At 34.6% G+C, this 20,383-nt stretch overlaps 4 protein-coding genes across 8 annotated transcripts; 1 reads left to right on the top strand and 3 right to left on the bottom strand.

Moving 5' to 3' along the window:
* Positions 1-872: 872 nt before the first annotated feature.
* Positions 873-3,574, bottom strand: LOC132911929 (aldo-keto reductase family 1 member B1-like). The gene is made up of 7 exons (XM_060968977.1): positions 3,328-3,574; positions 2,547-2,714; positions 2,353-2,469; positions 2,083-2,277; positions 1,815-2,012; positions 1,307-1,455; positions 873-1,215 (listed from the first exon to the last, which is right to left on the bottom strand). The coding sequence occupies exons 1-7, from the start codon at positions 3,397-3,399 to the stop codon at positions 1,182-1,184; spliced, it is 933 nt and encodes a 310-aa protein (XP_060824960.1). The 5' UTR covers positions 3,400-3,574; the 3' UTR covers positions 873-1,181.
* A 272-nt stretch (positions 3,575-3,846) lies between these two features.
* On the bottom strand, positions 3,847-8,063 carry LOC132911928 (aldo-keto reductase family 1 member B1-like). 4 transcript variants are annotated; one of them, XM_060968973.1, is made up of 7 exons: positions 7,109-8,063; positions 6,428-6,518; positions 5,736-5,903; positions 5,148-5,264; positions 4,403-4,810; positions 4,142-4,290; positions 3,847-4,059 (listed from the first exon to the last, which is right to left on the bottom strand). In XM_060968973.1, the coding sequence occupies exons 1-7, from the start codon at positions 7,111-7,113 to the stop codon at positions 4,017-4,019; spliced, it is 981 nt and encodes a 326-aa protein (XP_060824956.1). In that variant the 5' UTR covers positions 7,114-8,063; the 3' UTR covers positions 3,847-4,016. The 4 variants fall into 4 exon arrangements, with proteins under 4 accessions (XP_060824956.1, XP_060824958.1, XP_060824959.1 ...); XM_060968975.1 differs by having other exon boundaries at positions 6,428-6,528; positions 7,109-8,062; XM_060968976.1 differs by lacking the exon at positions 7,109-8,063 and adding an exon at positions 6,618-7,079.
* Positions 8,064-8,380: 317 nt separating this feature from the next.
* Positions 8,381-10,081, bottom strand: LOC132911927 (tRNA (guanine(26)-N(2))-dimethyltransferase). Its single transcript, XM_060968972.1, has one exon. It carries the CDS (start codon positions 9,983-9,985, stop codon positions 8,450-8,452), a length of 1,536 nt encoding a protein of 511 aa, XP_060824955.1. The 5' UTR covers positions 9,986-10,081; the 3' UTR covers positions 8,381-8,449.
* A 2,438-nt stretch (positions 10,082-12,519) lies between these two features.
* Positions 12,520-20,376, top strand: LOC132911933 (tubulin polymerization-promoting protein homolog). 2 transcript variants are annotated; one of them, XM_060968982.1, is made up of 5 exons: positions 12,520-12,702; positions 13,930-14,038; positions 16,189-16,588; positions 16,972-17,104; positions 17,720-20,376. In XM_060968982.1, exons 3-5 carry the CDS (start codon positions 16,197-16,199, stop codon positions 17,897-17,899), a joined length of 705 nt encoding a protein of 234 aa, XP_060824965.1. In that variant the 5' UTR covers positions 12,520-12,702; positions 13,930-14,038; positions 16,189-16,196; the 3' UTR covers positions 17,900-20,376. The 2 variants fall into 2 exon arrangements, with proteins under 2 accessions (XP_060824965.1, XP_060824964.1); XM_060968981.1 differs by lacking the exon at positions 13,930-14,038 and having other exon boundaries at positions 12,521-12,702.
* Positions 20,377-20,383: the final 7 nt, after the last annotated feature.

A 20,383-nucleotide genomic window follows, 5' to 3' on the forward strand; every position in this document is an offset into this window, starting at 1 on the left:
GTCACCGCAAAATTGTTGGGTAATATTATGTTTGCGCGTAAAATACTCCGTTTATGTATTGCGGTGAGCGAATATAAAATAAACTTATTGGTGAAGTGAATTATGCTGAAAAAGGGCTCTCGTCCACAAGAGGCTTTGCTATTTATTGGCCTTGAAGAGATCTGCTTCGGAATTCCTAATGAGTATAAGACACGGTCTTGTTTTTTGAATGAAATCTTTGTTAATCTAGGCTAGCACTATTGTAGAACTCTATAGTCTGTATTACGAACTTCTCTTATTTAAAGACACGAAGCAATCAATGGAGAACAAAAAAAGGTATATTTACAATGCTTACAGAAAGTATACATCGTTGTATTTATTATGCATATGAATTAATTTACATATTATAATTAATTAGGTATATTAGAGTTCTAAGCATATTAGATTTCATAGCAATTAGTAGTACTTTCATACGACTGTAAAAATTTGGTTCATTGAAAATGAAATGTACTATAGGATTTACATCCTCGTTTCGTTAGATACAATTTTCGTTCAAAATACATATTTTTAAACAACCTTCAACTTCGTTCTAGTCTGTTGATTGTATTTCCGCTCATAGTATTTCTAACGTTTACAGAAACAATAATCATCGCTGTGTCATTCGTCCTTGAAACAGAAGTTTCCTTTTATAGTTTCGAGAATTGTTTTCATATTGATTGTACGTGCTCCGCTGTAGTGCAAAAATGTATTCGCGCTGCGAGAGTCAGAAACTACCTTATTTTTTTATTTCTGTTATTCAATGTTGTATTAATCGTTTAAGTAGGTTATTAGCGATTCGCATTTTATAACGACTCTACAAGGAAAAAAGGAGAATGAATTACTTTATAATACAATTTCTTTTTTTGATGCAATTTTATTTACTCGCAGTGTATACACTCTTTAATGAAGGTTAACATTGACTGGATGCGATTAGCCTTGTCCGTGACAGTATCACATTGTTACGGCGTATGATGTCATGTCGTCTGAAGCATCGAAATTTTCCATGGCATTCAATAAATCTAATTGACTAAATAAGGGTCAAACAAGTACCGAATTACGCCGTGGGATTATGTAAGTTCAAAGGGGATATACCTTACTATTAATTTATACTGAATCTGACGAGCTATTTCCTGTCATTTTACTTGTTTGCAATAAAACTTTTATTATTCGAACGGGTAGTACTTATGCCCCTTTACGCTGTAAAAAGCAGTAGAAATAACATTACCATCTCACTGTCGAATAACAAGAATAATTAATTTACAATTTAATGGACCATCGGGATGCTTACTCTGCAAATCGTGCAACACGTTGATGCGTGCCAAGTTTCGCTATAGAGGCCATTTCCTCATCCGTTAAGGAAAAATCAAATATATTCATATTTTCTTTCAATCGACTCGGTGTTACTGTTTTCGGAATGATAGCGATTCCTTGTTGCAACTGGAATTTTTCGATGGAAATAAACTAAATTTTATAGCTGTAGATAAGCTGATTGATATATATATTGCTAAATTCCATTTTATACATACATATATATATATATATATGTATATGTATGTAATCGTATAAATGTATTCGTATGTGTAATCGTACGTGTATTTCTCCTTATTACTAAACTTATCTTTACTGATGAAAGTGGCCCGAATGGTAAGTCGTATTATCGTTAAACGTAATATCGAAATATATACGAAAGTAGCTATAACCGGAGAACATGAAATAGCACTTTCCACGCAATATTTAAATAAGATAGTTATCTCTAAAGCGATAAAAAATATTATAATTAGATATTCTTTACTTACGACATATCTTAGAGCAATTTGTGCTGTCGTCTTGTTGTACTTTTTAGAAAGCTCTACCAACACTGGATTGTCCAAGAAAGTTGGTATTCCCGCCTTATTACCTGGTTGTCCTAGCGGTGAGTATCCGGTTATCGTGATATTATGTTTTTGGCAGAATTGTATCAATGGCTTTTGATTCAAATTTATGCTCACTTCGACCTAATGGAAGTAATAAATTTTTAATTAATTGCGAATTAATTCTACGAGTAGTGCAGAGAACAATCTGTACCTGGTTGTTTACGGGCATTATCTTGGCTACAGTAAGTAAACGAGTGATCTGTTCCTGATTGAAATTACTAATTCCGATACTACGAGTTAATCCTAATCGCACGCACTCTTCCATTCCTTTCCATGTTTCGAGGTAGTCAGTATCCGACATCAAAAGTGCCCCATTTTCGTCCCTGGGCATTAAATCGTCTCCTTCCTAAAAAATATTTAGTACATTTTTGAAAATTCCTATTAAACAGGTAATAAAAAAACGTATTGAATTAGAACGAACCTTGAAGGCAAATGGCCAATGAACCAGATAAAGATCCACATAACTTAATCCGAGATTTTCCAAAGATTTCTTACATGTTGGAACTACGCTTGACTCTTTGTGGAAGTTATTCCAGAGCTGTAAGAAACGTTGTACGAAACGTTTTCATCTCTGATAAAAAAAAAGTTTTAAAGTTTTAAATAAGATTGAATTACCTTAGTTGTAATGAAAAGATCTTCCCTTTTCACAGTTCCATCCTTGATCTTCGCTTGAATTGCCTGACCAATTTCTTTCTCATTTTGATAGAAGAACGCTGTGTCTATGTGACGGTATCCTAGATTTATCGCCTCTATCACAGCTGCTTCCACCTCTCCAGCACGCGACTGGAAACGTACAAAATTTAATCTACTTTGATACTGCTATTACTCTCGAAATTGTACATCTCACTCTCATTTTAAGTAAACATCTAAAAAGTAAACCGTTACGACATCTTTATGAATAGAATCGAAAGTATAAATCACATGTATCAATACCCGAACTGCGGATATTTATGAAAATTTGCATTTTGTTAATATAATTATAATTAAAAGAATGGAATTTCATTAGAGATTTACTTAAATTATTACTTTACTTCGAATATTTTGCCATTATGCTTTATATATATAAATTAGTTATATTGCTTTATACATTATATGCATTATGTGTATTTTTATGCCTTAACATTTTCTATAAAGGCGTAGACATTCTTCGTTTATCAATAACAATTCCATCATATTTTTTTCAAATTTAAGAAACTTCTTAACGATAGTACAATGCGACTGCGTCGAAAATGAGTCAAAATTAAGGTGTGAGTATTTTGAATAAACGACGCAACGTGGTCAAGTGATGCTTTTAGAAGAATTTGTTGAAACTTTTCATATACAGATGTAATCATATGATCGATAACTACCTCGATTATTGTGTCTTATCTTAAAATATGTATGAATATGTTCTTACCTGATACGTACCGAGACCAAAAGCAGGCATTTTATATCCATTGGAAAGAGTAAGAGATGGTATTTCAGCCATTACTAATTATAGATTTTAAGTAAGTCGTCAAAACAGATCTCGTTGGTGAATTTTTATCAGAAAATCCCGTTGCCACTTGTAATCAAATGCAAACCGCACAATATTCTAAAAACTAACTGATTGAACTGTATCGTCGAGTCTACTATTCATACTATTCTACTCTAAGTAAATCATTATATAACGATAAAGATGACGCGAAACAATTCTAGAGAGCCGAGATTAGATAATTGCTCAATATTATTGCGATATTTCAAAATGTTATCAACTGATTATTTTTTGTTTTCCTTAACGAAGAAAGCATTTATTTTGATAATAATAATATAAATTTTATATACCTAACTTGTTACCCCATGCCGATATACGAAATGTGACAATATATGATTCTTAGTTTATGAATATTGAAGAAAGGTGATAGATATATAGGAATAAGCTTTTTTTAAACAGTAGTTCTTTTTATAACAATGATTTATTAAAAATAGAATAATTACAAGCGTGAACGAAGATTACATAGAATATATGTTCTTATATATGTCATATAGGTTTAATAAAACAAAATGTTTAACGAAGTATTTAATAGAATAAGACAGTTATGTAAAATAGTGAATCTATTTTCTCTTTTAGAATTCTATAGTAAACGGATAGTCCTTGTGTCCCTTAAACCTAAACATAAAACTTCGTTGTAATTAAAATGTAAAAAACAAGAAATATGTACGTTTAATCATTGTATCCGCATATCACTTACTCTGCAGCAGGACAAATACGAATTCCACGGTCAAGTGTATCGATGGTTGCAATTTCCTGTGACGTTAACTTAAAGTCGAAGATATTGATGTTTTCCTTAATACGTTCCTTCGAACTAGACTTAGGTATAGGAATGGTACCAATGTCGATCTATTGATAGAATAATTATTTCAATTAAATGTTTGAAGTCCATTGCAGCGCATTAATTACTTTTCAATAAATCCTTGTTTCATAACCATCTTTTTATATATGTATACATTACCAAGTATCGTAAAACAACTTGCGCCGGAGTCTTCCCATACTTTTTGCTAATCGCGACTATTTCTGCTGATTCGATGGTAACTTCTGGATCGCCAGGTTTCACCCAAGTACGCTTAGGAGAACCGAATGGGCTGTAAGCCGTGATAGATATGTTACGTTGCGTGCAGAAATCGCGTAGTTTTTTCTGATTTAAGTTTGGATGGCACTCCACTTGACACATGACAGGTTTGATTTGGGCGATCGATAAAACACGATCGATCTGTTGAGAATTAAAGTTGCTAAGACCTATACTTTTAGTTAATCCCAGCTTTACACATTCTTCCATTGCTCGATACGTATCGAGATAATCCACGTCTCCATACATGGGATTACCTTTCTCATCGACTGGCCACAGACCTTCAGAATTTTCCTAGGAATATGATGTTTTACATAAATAATGCAATCATTTCTTTCAATTATTTTTCAAGCTTACTATGTCGATACCAACTTGTTGAACGGAAAAACGAATTAATAAAGTCATCTGGATGGTAATTCTTTTTTTTACAGATCTACCTTCTTATATACAGTTTTATTTTTGTTACATCACATTTTAAGACTAAAATTAAATTATATCGTATTTACATTTTGGAATAAAGAATGTTCTAACTGAAATTGATTGGTCTTAATTTCCTAATAGTAAAAATCTCTGATTAAGAGACAATCCGGTCAACAGATTTGGAATGCATAGTACAGTTATGCGATCTTACATCAAATCCCATGGGCCAGTGAATAAGATAAAGATCGACATAATCGAATCCGAAATTTTCAAGTGATTTTTTGCACGCTGGTACTACCAATTCTTTCCTGTGCATCGTATTCCATAACTGAAAATACAAAAAAGTCAGCGTTGAGACTGATTGATAGAATAACGAGTGGATGAATTTGTGATAGAAAAATATATTGAAATAAATAAAGGTATAAGTATAATGTATGCTGATCCAGATCCTCACTCTTATAGTGTTACAATATAATAGAAGCAGCTATGATAGGGAGTACGTTCATACATTTATAGCAAAAGATATTACCAAAAAGTTAACTTTGTAGCTCTAGTTGAAGGCTACAAGAAACAGCAATAGAAATTTACTTATAGCTCTTTTGTTTCTAGACCTTGTAATCCAAAACATAATTTATATTCAAAGACACAATAATATGGATCGAATTTTTTGTTTCACTAAATTCTATCCTCTTCGTAACAGTGGTAAAAGAATATGTGTAGAGTTTTTCTCGAAGTAATTACTACAACAGTTAGTAGCAAAATTAATGGCTAGAAACTTTGTCATTAGGCAGAAAATTACCTTTGTCGTAATAAATAAATCTTCTCGTTTTACCACACCCTCGGCAATTTTATCGCGTAGAGCTTTGCCAATTTCCTTTTCATTGCAGTAGATATAAGCGCAGTCAAAATGCCTGTAACCGGCATCAACCGCGTCTCGCACTGCTTGTTCAACAACACCTGGATTGTCCTTAAAAAATTCACATGAAAAAATTATCATTCAGTGGTATATATATTATCATACTTGATCCAATCTTAAAAAATTTACATTTGAGATTTGTGAAGAAAATTTTATGAGATCTGTCCTGTTGAAAAAATTACTTTAATTGCGGAAATCATGAGAACTATGAATAATTCAAAGCTTTAAAACCGCTATTTTGTGGTGTCATTTAATATTATTGTGTTTTTCTCCATTTTCATCATTCTCCATTATTAATGGGAAAAACCTGACTATAAAATAGTGATATGTAACAATTTACAATACAGTAAAGAACTTTCAAACATACCAGTTTAATAATTTTCTAAGTAAATTAGTCAGTAAATGACAAATAATATCTATTTGTTACTTTGTTTTCTTTTATTTCAAATATTTTTATACTTTATGTTAACTAGAAATCTGTCAAACGTCGCTTTTAGAATATGAAGTACAAGATTTGGCTGGTACTTTCGTACATCTGTGCATTATCATATATTATTTTTAAATAAAATACTCACTCCAGCTTGCCAAGTACCAAGTCCTAAGACAGGGATTTTTTGTCCATTACTTAAAGTATGCGTAGGTACAGCCATCCTTTGACAGTTGTTACTGCAATATGCTATATCAATCACTCTAAAATTCACATACTATAATGAACTCAATTTATAAATATTAAGATAAGTTCCCCCCACTTAACAACTTACATACCATATGTATGTTAGTCTTCTGATATGAAGTAAATTATTATATAATTAAAATTATACTGTTGGTTGATTTGGTATATAATGTATAATGTATCTTCCTTTATGAATATACAAATTGATTTTATAAAAGTTATTGCAAATGAATATCATATGATATTATATAACAAAGGTATTAATTGTAAGATAACACAGTATTGATTTGCATACTGGGTCCTTCCTAACCAGTAATTTCAGATCATTTTTCATTTTGTCTATATCTTTGTTTCAATTTCGCTTTGTTTAAACTGTTATAGATATACACAATGTTATAGATGAGATATACACAAAAACGTAAAAAAGATATGCACAAATTTAAATGATTTAGTATACAAACGATATTAGCAAAAATAAGGTTGTAGATAAAGAATTAGGAATATTAGCAAAACTAGAAAATAATTCAACAGTATATAAAATACGGACGCATGCGCATATTTTATATGTTATTTTATATATTACCTCATAGAGAATATTCAAAACATATTTTAAAGTTATCGAAATCGGGCTTTTCGGCAAGTTCACCAATATGGTGGTCATTTTCAAATTTCCTGTGGTTTTCATACAAAACCATTAGTGTCGTTACATTTCTGTATTGATGCCTTAATGACACTCTTTTCATGAGGATCCATCCATATAATGAAATGTAGCAATGATCAAATATTATTTATCATGATGCTAACATAAAAAAATGTTTACATACATGTATGTTACATAGATATGTTCACTATGGCTTTTTTACCCAGTATGGTGTATCCTGTATACCTTATATTAACATTAGTATGCCTTTACATAACACACAATTTAAAATAATCAATCATCAATAGTCAAACCAAATTAATTTCACAATGAATAAATATGAGTTAATTTATTTTTTTATGCCAATAGAAGAAATATAGTTTGTTATAGCATTATCAATTCCATTAACCATTATTATAATTATTTGACCTTCTATTAATTCTCGCTTATAAATATTCGATAAAATTGACGTCTTCAAAATTAAGCTTTTTGTGACTTATTTTAGATTCTTTAAAAATATATATCACGCGTGTAAACATATTTATTTATCTCAAACGATAGTATTTTACTGGAGGATGTAAGTTTTGTTTTTCACTTTAGTACAGATATAATTAAGTATATCTATCCAAATTAAAGATGTTTCTGCTGTCATTCAGAAATATAACAATATACCATTTTTATTAATAATATTCTTTTGCAAAATGTAATTTTTTTCTTTTATTTGTCTTATTAATGATAATGATGATGTTTGTCTTATTATTATTTTCTTACTATTTTACATATATTGAAAAACATTTTCCCGTAAGTTTCCCAAATGTTTTTTCAATTTCCATTTTTGAAAGTTTTTAGATTAATGTACGCGGATTCTGTTTTCTTTCGATAGACTTTTTCTACTTGTAGTTTTTGTAGTTGATGCATTGTAGTTCTAGTAAGAAAGATTGTTGTAGTAGATTGTTGATCATTATTTCTGGCTTTAGAGTTTTAACTTTGCTTTACAAACATGTAAATGTTTTTTCATTAGCATTGCTGCTAATTTCATATTTTACCTCGTCAAAGATTTCAAATGTAAGCACTGAAACACTTTCATTACAGAATGTGAAGAGAAAAGCAATATTGAATTTCAAATTATCAATATATTCGTATATACAGTTTTATAGGTGTTACAAAACACGTTACATGTATGTTTTGTCAATGAAAAAATTTAATGACTGAGTATTCGTTTATATACATTTGTATTTTTAATGAAAATTTACAGTATAGGTACAAGAATAGATATAAATATCTTTATAAAGGCTTTACTTTCTCAGTGTCGTTTTCTGATCGTGGTTTCTCTTTTCTGGAATTTTTATTTTGATTTCTTATCTTTTTCGAATTTTCTACTTCATTTTCTAAGTCTATTCTCGTTTTTGCACGTGTACCAGGGCCCCAGTTGATCGTAGGATTTTGTTGAAATCGCGTTAGCTTGTTTTGCCTAGATAATGGATTGGCCAGAGGATGTATATCAAACGAGATGTTCGTTGTCATTGGTGTCTTTAATATTCTTATCGCGGGGCTATCGTTTGATAGTTTATCTCTTTTCACGGAATTATTTTTTTCCCATGCACGTACAATATCCCATATAACTTCATTTGGAGCATCCGTCTTTACAGATGTTTTGCAGGCATGTGAATACGATACGCAATATCCTGCGTTTAATAATGCAGATCGAAATGTTAACATCGACGGTGTAATACATTTAATTGTGGACATTAAACGACTGAGATTATAATATAATGGAACGTCTAATTCTTCGCGAATAACATTTAAAACTCCTTCTATCCTTTTTAATGTTGTTAACTTCATTTCGTCTAAATTACATAGAAGATTAGATACAAAATGTTGATCGTGCAAAGGACCTAACCATATCGGCCCCCCTTCATGTTGCCTATGCTGACAGATTTTACAAAGTTTATCCACATAAGGTAAAGATGTTAATTTGTAGCCTCCGGTAGGCTTCTTATAACATAATGGTTGAGTGTTGATGCTTTCGCAACCTGTGCATTGGTACACCATTCCAATTTTAGTTGCGTTTTCTTTACATTTAATTTGACTGGAAAATACTTTAACAAATACTCTTATATAAAAATCAGCACTTATAGAAAGTACTGGTATTATGTATCTACCATACCGTCCTGCGTGTGAAGCAATACTTTGCAATAATATTCTTAGTGCCATTTCATGGCATGCTTTAGATTTTAAAGAGATAGCTCCATATTTAAGATAACAAGTTTCAGGGGAGTTACCAGCTAATACTGCCATATCTGTAGCTGTGATCATAAGCAGTCCATCGTCTGATACACATTGTACCGCCCCATCCAGAAACGTTGTAGGACAACCGTATGGGTCTAAATCTATTACGTCAAACTTATCCTTCCGACTTTGATACATGAGCAATGTTGCATCTTCGTGACTTGGTTTTATAAGATTTTCGACTCCATTGTGTCTTATATTATTTTTAATGCTTACAATTGCCTTTGCAGAAATATCGTTGGCTACGATTTGTTTTATGCCTTTCACTTCTTTGGCATACCGAATGCTACGTAAACCAGTAGCAGATAAAGCTTCCAATACGACAATTCCATCCTGTTTTTCCGTGCCTGTCTCTGTTGCTTGCTTCTTTATACCTTTTATGTAAGTCGTTAACACAGCTACGCTAAGATCCCTGTTAAACTCTTGAACAGGATTGTAAAATACGTTTGTATCGTCAACTAAAATTTCTGCCTGTCCTTCCTTTATACTTCTAATTGTATCTAATTTTGGTTTTTTTACACACTGTTCCATGTTATATAAAAATACACAATTCTTAGACCTTAAAAATATTCAATTAAGAATTTTATATAATCGACAGTATAAAAATAGTTGTATTTTCTATTTAATATCTTAATATGGTTACTAAAATTTTACCTACGAATATATTAATTTGTTATAAAATATTCTTTTCACTGTGTAGTATATTTAGTAGTATTTTTTGGTTATGTTTACTATAATCTGTGAAACGTTACGTGGACTAATATGTAGCATTCTGGTAGTATAAACATACAAATTTAATATGTTTTAAAATATCAAGTGGTGTCAATGTGATATTGTTAAGTATAATTATCATATATTTTATAATCATTAAATTAGATAACGTGCATAAATAGGTTATATTTTTGCAATAACAAATTGTTATTAGATATATACTGTAATTTCGCATTTCACTAGACGATGACAGTATTGTACTATATCTATTGTCGATATTGCATTTTGTCACGGCGAGGTTATTTCGTGACCGCTATACCGACTTAGAAATTTAACATTAATTTTAGCGTTCTCTATCAGAGAGGGATTTTCCTATCTGCCTCCACTCGTCAATAACTTGATAAGGTATTTATTAATAAACGAAGATCTTCTTGTAGCAATTAACTTTATCATCCGTGAAGATTGAATTCGATGTAGTTCTTATGTTTGCCGTAGCAAATCGCAGAGGGCGTAAGAAACACTCTGATCTTTTTCCAGGTCGGTATTTCAAAACTTGAGACGAAAAGTCCCAGTTAATGTCACGTCCGTTTCATACTTCGTCAGTGTAAGCATCTTTCGATCAATTTCAAATTGAAAACAGTTTTAATTTCCTGAAGTTGAAAATAACTTGTAAATTCAAAGTCTAAGAGAAATTGTTGTATTAGAATTTTAGCGTAATGCAACCACAAACGAATATCTCGCCTGTGATGCAACTTGTATTTAAAGATAAACGAAATTAAAGAATTATTAACACAATAAACAAAAAAGAGCTTGATCTGTCATTCCCTAAAATAATCTATTCTGTTATCGATTATGCCTATTTTCCCCATGCTACGTACTTACGTAATTCATCCGTAAATCGAACAGTCTCAAGTTTGTTTCGTTTGTAATCTGCTTACAATGAAGCAACAAGCGACATCCTTTGTATGCATCGTGCAACAAGACCTTCGATCAAATTTAGAATTGTCACATTGTCACGAATTTCTCTCCGTAAAGAATCTTATTACGACATGCATTTCAAGTGTTATACATATTTATTTCAAGATTCTCCCGTGACATTTGACACGAGCTAGTAATGAAAATTCGTTTCATAGATCGTATAATGATAGTAAATTATCATAATTAATAATTCACCCACTTTACCGACGCTTAACCTGTGCCCAATTGATGTTGTATAGCTGTAAGTCAGTACAGTCGTTAGTACAGTTAAGTAGTCGCCAGATAAGTAACCGATAGGAACGCCCTTCGCTCACGCGCGATTCTCGTACCCATCGCACTCTGTCGCCTAGCAAGTTGACAAGCGAAATGCATATGGTTTTTTAATTGTAACTTCTCACTTATATTTTTATATGATGATTAAGGAAATCAAAATTAGAGAGTCATCTCATACATGGACGCAACGAGGAATCGAACAAATGAATGAATACCGGTGAAGCATGTAAATCATTAGCTGACAGATAAGTAGTCGCTGACTGGAAAAATCCGCCTCTAGAGCCCCTAGCGCGGTTACTTACTTGTCGACAACTATATGTAAGGGCACGCTTCGATATAGAAAGGGGTAATCCATCATTTTCATAGCGACTCGAGGGTCATAACGCGTAAGTAGTTAACGATCTGTCGTTTCGCGATCAAACATTTATGCGTACGTTTTCTATACCTGTATGTTTCGTAGAATCCGATGGATGGTGGGGATAGCCACAGCGAGTCGTATGACCGCGTCATTGAGTCATACTACTTGAATGTACAAAAGTCAACTTCAGACTTCTCTGGGACCCATGGGAGCAGGTCAAGGATATGGTCAGAAGTCGATTTCGTGTATACACAGGAGATTTTAGACGGAAGCATTTATCGGCTGTGATTGATGGAACCTTAATATCAAACTTTGGGTTTGTAATCGTGGAATAGATTTAAAACTGATGGAATAAAATTGACGAATGGTTAAGCCTACTGTGCCTACATTACATCCGTATTTCTTCATGTTGCATAATAAAAGTTCCAACATTTGTAGAAACTTATACAGATACACGTTAATATTATCTATTATTTGTATATTTCTTCGATATTATCGCTGAATATCGCTAATCATATCGCGGAATGAGTACATACATCGCGTACATTAAGCAAACACTCGAGGTTATAGATTATATCGCGATAATTTGCCATTGCAAACAGAGAAACAAGTAATATATTGTATAAAATGAATGATCAACGGACAATGAATAATAAAGATTTTTATGCGTAGAAGAAGAAAGTAGGTGACAGGAGTGACGAGTATAGTCGAAGGTATTACTGGTGTAGGTGGGGATGATGTTGGCGGCAGTAGTGGAGGAAGTTCAGTTTCGTTTTCAGTCTCATCCAGGCTGGAATTGCGGCGATGAACGCGACTAAAATACACTAGAAATCCGGTGTTCAACCCGACGAAGTTCAAGAATCAATACAGTGCGTGAATACTCTGAAGGGGTTGCACGGTGGTGTGTGGCAATAAATTAGCTGAAAAGGTGACCACTTCTACTAATAGCCCTAATGCATTATTATCACCAACTAAAGAAACGGGATTCAATTTATAATCAGTTATTCCAATTACAATCATTTTATTCGTATATTTAGCGACGTACAACAGCACAACATTGTAATTATTAGCATTCTTAACGCCAAATGGTTCGATCGTACCTTGTTAACGGGGACAGATAAAACATCAAAGTGTGTCTCGACCAATTTTTCTCTAAACCACTCAGGCCCTTATTAAATAATATCGACACGAATTTCATTCGTTCGGTTTTGCTTCCCTTAGTCGAGCGGCGACTCGGCTATTTCGATGCTTGTCGTAATATCGTTGACGTAATGACCAAATATAAAAGCGAATAGAGGCATCCCGAGCAGAGATAACGAGCATCGCACAGCTTTTCCAGAATACGAACGAGAACGACATCGACGAACGTTCACTGGCTACAGATAAAGAGAAACGAGTTCGTTTCGTTGTATATGTCGGAATCGCGTGTTTAGTCTGTTATCAAATATAACGATGCAGTCACATAGGAAATTCGCTTGCCAAGAGCCTCGTCCAAGTTGCAACTATTTTCTATTTGTTAAAAAAATACACAATTACTGTATATAGAAAATGAATAATAAGGAATCAATTTGGGGAACTCCTAGCGAAAGAAGCGATTTCTTATTCTTATAAAATTCTTCGGCAATTTTATTTAACAAATATAGTAAAGGTCGACTTTCGTCGAGTCAACGTTAACGAGTCAATAATTATTATTATCAGCTCCGTGAGATTTCCCATCTATTTCTCAATTTTATCAGACATCGAGTTTATCGCTAAACTTTAGACAGGCTGAGAATATCACTCACGAGGATTTTAATAGTCTGTCTGATCGTTCGACGAGGCGTTTTGTTAGAATGGGACCCCCGCGGGTCTCATTTCGGCTGCAGCCAAGGGTGAAACGCAGTTTCAAAGATATATCGAGAAGGGTGACTGCGTGCTCCGTTGAACGAGGAGATCGATATAACACATGCGCCCTACGGCACAGATTCCTAACTGAAACCTGCGTTCAACAGCATTTCAGCTTGTACACAAACCGCGGCTCCAGTCTTCTCTCTTCTCTGTTCCCTTCCGTCGCCAGTCGGCTCGTTCCAATCTCGCGATAAATCCTTGCGAGCGAATCAACGTCTTATCAGTCGTATAGATCGATCATTTTCGTTAATCGCGACAATTCGTTTAGTCTGCAGAATGATGCAGCAGTGATTACATTTTTCTTCTTCTTTGTCCGGTGCCATTGTACGTAATTAGGCTCGCTCCTTCGACTTCTACTTCGGATACTAATTGGTACGGTGAGCTCATAATGCAATATTAATATTATTATCTATCTTTTATCGTAGAATGTCTTCGTAGTTCTTGATAGACTGGATTTTTATACAAAATCGTATTTTTATAATTATAGATAGAGAAATGGATTTTAAATAGCGACTTATTTCATATGTGATAAATTTCTAAATATCAATACGAGTTTACTTTGAATATTCCATTTTTTTTTAATCATGGACTTGGCATTGGGTATATTTTATTTAGGATCGCTTACTTCGAACGTTCGATTTTTCTTTGGATCTTGTACTTTGAATATTTTCTACACGTTTGCGTATCATAGACGTTTTGTGCATTGTCGCATGTTTATTACAGTCTAAGCAGTCTAATGGCTAAGAATTGTTTATTTAGCAGAAAAATCGACGAGAACAAAGGCCAGTGTCATAGAGATTCGTGTACGTTCCTCACCTTAGTACACAAAATGTGCTCGTTCGACACCTGATCGGTATTACTCAATCGCTCCCCGCTTCCTGTTCCTTGCTAATTGCGCTAACACGAATGTCGTCGTAATCTCTATTTATAGTCGTGAAATAACAACGTTTCTCCAGCTTGCTGTTGACCTTCTGCCGTTTGTACAGTTCCCATGCGGGCAAAGACAAATTCACCTGACCATTAACCAGGCAGTAATTAACATTTCGTTGAAATATAAACGAAATTTCTATGAACGATGTTTCATCGTAAATTAACTGTCGATGATATCGACGAGCATGAAATCGGCGAAATAATTCGTCGTCTTTGAACAAATGGAAGATGAACGATGGATTCGACTAGATTAACGTACGAGTAAGGTTGTTTCCTAAATTGTACGGTGCGTGTAGCTGTTAATAATAAATTGTTAGTAAACTGTTATGAACACGAGAATGTTTGCGGATAGCTTCGGATAAATTACGATTCTATTAGCCTCGCTAATATTAGCTTCGTTTTTCGATACTTTACGGTTTGAGAGAAGCACGCGAAGGTTTTTATTAACTCGATATTTCCATAGAAAGGAACATCGTGTAATAAAAGGTGTACAATGCATCGGAAAGTTTTCAAAATTTTTACGTAAGAAATTTTCTATCGATAAGTCATTGATCGATCCACGATTCGTCGTTAAATAAATCCAATCAAGGACAGCTTCGATCACTTTGTCTAGCTACACCACTTAAAGTTACTCTATATTTATGGAGTCTTAAAGTATATCTTTTAGATCTTGTTATATTTAGAAAAAGATACAGATAAAAATGTCCATAATGTTTTATGTTTAGAGATGTTTCCCTATTTATACCACTGTATACATGGTGCATAGGAAACCTTGGATCGGTAATCAAAGAAACAGGCTACCAAGAGATATCATTTTCCAAAAGACAAAGTGTTTCGTTCCTGTCATTTACACAACGAGATCTCTTAACTGAAATGACGATAAAACCGAATGATTTATCAGAGAACGCTCTTTCCCTCGGAATATAGAAAGTCAAATAAGAGCTGCAGTCGTACCATTGTAGTTTTACCTCCTTTATTCGCAACAATGCCTCGAGACACAATACCGTCTACGTAAAGCAAACCAATATGGAATAGCACAACCATTCCCGATAGCCGGTCGACTCTCGAAAGCCTGTTTCGTCATAGAAATTCTGGACTGATTAACGCAATCGGGAATCATTGTTTGCAACGCGTCGATAAGATCGACTAATGGATTATTCCAAGACGCGCAACTGGTATCGGTTCGATCAACGAAATCGTATCGGATGGATATTAAGTAACGAAATTAATAGAACAGATTTGATTTATCCGCGTGAAAGAGGTTTACGTGATCGTGCGTAATTTGCGTGGATTAAGGAACGCTGTTCGTTCGCTGATTAGCTCGTAAGTGTCAATTTCACCGAGCCGCCTACGGGAATTATGTTAAACCGATAGCTCGCGTTACTCGACCTCAAAACGTCGCCGATATGTCTACCTGGATGTTAATAGCGTGTAGATAGATTTAGCGCCGCTGTTTTTTGCTCAAACTTGACCCTGATTCGCTCGCTTTCCATTATACGTTGCATTTCTCACGCTGAGTCTACCAAATCGGTGGAGCTTCGTTCTAGCGTCAACCGTTTCAAATCATGCATTCTCTAATTTCATCGTGATATTTTAGGCGCAAATATGCAAGCCGAGAAGACGGACAATGAAACTGAGAAAAACGACACGAAGATAGAGCAGAACGACGCTCAGGCGGAGAAAAGCGACGCTGAAGTTGAAACGAAAGCGGAGACGAACGATGCGTGTAAGAAGTCGGCCGAAGAAGCAGTCACTAACAAGGCAGCAAATTTGAAGATCGAAGACGAGAGCGGAAGTTCGGCGCCTAGTAGCCCCAGCGCCACGCAGCCTGCAAGCTTTTTGGCAAGCTTCAAGGCGTTTTCGAAATTCGGTGACCCAAAAAGCGACGGGAAACTGATCACGTTGAGTCAGAGCGACAAATGGATGAAGCAAGCGAAGGTGATCGATGGAAAGAAGATCACTACCACTGATACGGGCATTTACTTTAAGAAACACAAGTACGAGAATACCGATGATGCGAATAATAATAATTCATCGATCATTTACCTTCCGAAGCATTTTTTCAGATTAAAAGTCAAATTTCCGAGGAAGAATTTGCTATTCCTATTTTATATATTCTATGTATTTTCTATATGTATTATATACTTGTTATTGAAAAATATTAGTCTTCCAGTGTGTGTACGTTAATGTAAATTTAGAATTTACATACGTATGTATGATGTTTCAAAGTAATTTATCTTACGAAGCGATCGTCTAAACGATTATTTGAAAAAATAATTGCGAAAAGATATTCATCTTTTTCAATCGTATCGCAGATTTCAACGAAATAACAAACGGATCGGTGTCCCAAGCGTTGACGAGGAATTGATTCTGCTTTTAGATCGATGAAATTGGGTATTGAACAGTACAAAGCGTTTTTGGAAGAACTGGCTAAAAATAAGAAGGTCGACTTAGCAGAGATGAAGAAGAAAATGGCCAACTGTGGGCCACCCGGAGTTACCGGTGGTGCTGTTGTAAGTCTCGTACATAAATAAGCTTCAGACATTTCTTCGTTCTATAGTTCGCTTCTAGAGAAACGACCAATATCGAACACGGTCAGGTTCATAGTTTATATTTTGATCGATGAGAACAAGTTTCTTCGATGGTATCGTAAACGAATCTAAAGCAGCGGTGGTTTGTTTGTTTACTTATCGCGACCTTGTTCGTCACCGTATCGACACCGAAGATTTACGATATTGCTATACCTGACCTTTGAATATAATTTGTCAGCGACGTGTCTTAAATTCTCGCCTACGTGTCATATAATCGTCGAGTAACCTTCTCCTTAATTAGGTTCGTCTGTGTTAAACGTCTCAAGAATATGCTGGAAAAATCCATATAGCGATTTCGTTAGAGCTAAATTTTTCATTCCAAGTTTTTGTTCTCGAATCGAGTAACGTAGATGAATACGTAAGTAATTTAACGACTTGTTATATCCTTCAATACCACGTAGCTGCAGTTGTAAAAGTGAAATTTCTCTATCAGAGACCGTAAAAATAGGTTTGCGATATACGTGCCATATGTTGTTTTATCATATTGATTTATGTTGCTTTATTTTTACACTATCTATATAATTAACTATTTTTCAGGCGGGCAAAGCGGCTTCCACGGTGGACAGACTCACAGACGTCAGTAAATACACAGGCTCTCATAAACAACGTTTCGACGAGAGTGGTAAAGGCAAAGGAATCGCTGGTCGAAAGGACCTGCCCGATCAGTCCGGCTACGTGCAGGGCTACCAGAATAAAGACACCTACAAGGCCCACTAGCTTCGGATTCGCGCGCTTCTGCGACGTCTTTGACACTCTGTTGTCCCGTCCACGCACTTCATACGAAACGCTACGTGTCCGCGTTCTCGCGTCTTCACGTTCCTCGACTGGCACAAGGATCTTCCGTTGCAACCTGTTGACACGCTGACAATCGACACAAGGAACGAGACGATGATCGGCAAACGCGCTGAGAGCTTTCCTCGATGATACCTTTGGGGCGACCCAGCGAGGAATTTCAAGAACTTCGCTCGAGATCGATTTCCTTCGCGACGAACAGCGACTCGGGAAGCTGGTGATGGTTTATTTGGACGATCACGTTATCATAGATGATAATGCAATTTTGCAGGATAGTTTATGAAACATCTGCGAGTCGAGCTATTTTCACGAAGATACTTTTTCGTTGCTAATCTTCTGAATGCAATTCCGAAGATATTAGAATATTCATAGATCGTACTGTTCGAATTTTTGACGCTACGCTGTAAACATAGTTTAACGTTGTGTGCCTCGTTTGCTTCGTACTTTATTTCACGTCAGCCGGCTCGTCGGTCGGAGCTTCTTCGCTTTTCACATTCATCGCTCGGTCGTGATGCAGTTTCAACGCGACTGATAGTCGCGTTTCTATCATCGCTTCTCTGTACGATTCTCAGCGAATGCAAAGAGCGGGCGATTTCATCGCAATAGGTTCGTTTAAATCATCCAGCTGGGACGATACGAGAACGATAGAAATTCTATCCTATTTTCATACTATCGTAGTTACGTTTCGCATGGTTCCCATTTAATATACCTGAATCGCGTTTCTTTTTTTCTCGTACATATTGTACAACGGTTCGACAGGGTCGCAAGTACAAATGCTATCGCTCGGTTCTCCTTCGTTTATCAAGCGCGTGTTCGATGGAAAGTTGAAAAGCTACTCGTCAAGGCAGATTAGTTGGCAGATACTCGAGCTTCGAAATTTTTTTTTCTACGCTGATCTCGATCGTAGATAGTACACGACACAACATGGAAATTACAACAGTGTAGATTTACGCGAATGCTAGTCAGAATTAATCGAAGTTTGTCGAGATTTTACGAAAATTACTGGAACGACGAAATCGAAGTCGCTGGCAATTCCAATTTCTTCTATTATGTTGAGTAATGAGCTTACGTTGAGCGTTACTACGTTCGTATAACATTTATCTATAATCAAAGAATTACTTTTTTATCCTGTTTCTCTATATAAAGATATATATCTTTCATAAAAAGAATTCAAATACGCGTATCTTTACATTCTGCGAACATTTTTGTGATATTCTTCGAAACGTTATAAAATATATACGCTAGGCAGAGGCGAACGAACTTATTACCAAACTCAACGCTTAAGTATTCGTACGTGCGCGTGTATACTCTCTGCTATCCTCTTCGAGGGTCATCGCGCGGGTTTTTGGTGCAAAGCTACTTTTTCAGGGTCCTCTTGCGTAATAATTTACCAAATAATAAAATTCGTAAATCAACTGGTTACAAGTTTCAAGTTATACGCCATATATTTCCTTTTTTACAGCTTTATGATTTTTCAAACGTCAAATAAGATAACAAATTCACTTATAAAAGCTTTCCTTTCTTTTATCAGCAAATTTATTAATATTATACTTGCAATGATATTTATTAGACTGCGATTTTTTATTAAGTAGAGCACTTGTTAAATTTGTAACAGGCGAAATAAATCTCTGTATAAATTCTACTTCTTTAAATGTGTTCGTACGAACGGAAATTTGTATAGAAATTCGCAATTCGTGTATTATGGCAGAGTAATTTGTATAATTTGACTAATAACGTTAATTCAAGCGTGTCAGATCGTGAAACCATACATGTACAATGTGTATATGGTCGACACGAAAGGTTGGAGTATACGATGGAATCGTGATTGCATTAATGTGATCATGCGAATTTCGAGATATTTATGGTTACATACGCATTAATCGAATTAAAGTGTACTTAAAAGATAACCGCCTGGCGCGCAATGGCGGCAAGACCAAAATCCGTAACTCTCTCTTGGTACTAATTCTCCGATGATATTTAAATGAAAGTCACCGTTTTCAATTTGGAGGTACGACTGTGGAAGCGAAAAGGTACTTTTCTTTGTCAACAGGTATTTAAGAATATTGGAACAAAAGTATTCCTTATTCTATGTTACATCCTCAGAAAAATACCGAAAAGACTATCGTTGATTTAATACTACGATATATATGTTCTTTGTATTCTTTATATTCCATCTATCTTGAAAAATTCTTTGCAATTTTGTTCTCAATTTAGAAAATTATCTCGTTTTCACAGGAGTGCCATCGTCGTATCTATAAAGCACTTTACGAGTTCTCTTTAATCGATGAATGTACACTGTACACTTATTTAAGCCATTTAAGGGACAACGTACCTCGATGGATGCTCTTCTAATTTTAGAAGACTTCCGATCATTCGATATAATAAAGGCAAGTTGAAGGAAATTTTTCA

The sequence above is a fragment of the Bombus pascuorum genome, chromosome 11, assembly GCF_905332965.1.
Source record: "Bombus pascuorum chromosome 11, iyBomPasc1.1, whole genome shotgun sequence".
Classification (NCBI taxonomy): domain Eukaryota; kingdom Metazoa; phylum Arthropoda; class Insecta; order Hymenoptera; family Apidae; genus Bombus; species Bombus pascuorum.

Coding starts and splice junctions, on each gene's coding strand:
- LOC132911933 (XM_060968982.1), top strand. CDS start 16,197: ATGCAAGCCGAGAAGACGGACAATGAAACTGAGAAAAACGACACGAAG. Junction 16,589..16,971: donor ATTTACTTTAAGAAACACAA/GTACGAGAATAC, acceptor TTCTGCTTTTAG/ATCGATGAAATTGGGTATTG. Junction 17,105..17,719: donor GAGTTACCGGTGGTGCTGTT/GTAAGTCTCGTA, acceptor ACTATTTTTCAG/GCGGGCAAAGCGGCTTCCAC.
- LOC132911928 (XM_060968973.1), bottom strand. Junction 4,811..5,147: donor ACTGGCCCATGGGATTTGAT/GTAAGATCGCAT, acceptor TCATATTCCTAG/GAAAATTCTGAAGGTCTGTG. Junction 4,060..4,141: donor CGTATTTGTCCTGCTGCAGA/GTAAGTGATATG, acceptor TTTTATGTTTAG/GTTTAAGGGACACAAGGACT.
- LOC132911929 (XM_060968977.1), bottom strand. CDS start 3,399: ATGGCTGAAATACCATCTCTTACTCTTTCCAATGGATATAAAATGCCT. Junction 2,013..2,082: donor TAATGCCCGTAAACAACCAG/GTACAGATTGTT, acceptor TACTTCCATTAG/GTCGAAGTGAGCATAAATTT. Junction 1,216..1,306: donor CGTGTTGCACGATTTGCAGA/GTAAGCATCCCG, acceptor TGCTTTTTACAG/CGTAAAGGGGCATAAGTACT.
- LOC132911927 (XM_060968972.1), bottom strand. CDS start 9,985: ATGGAACAGTGTGTAAAAAAACCAAAATTAGATACAATTAGAAGTATA.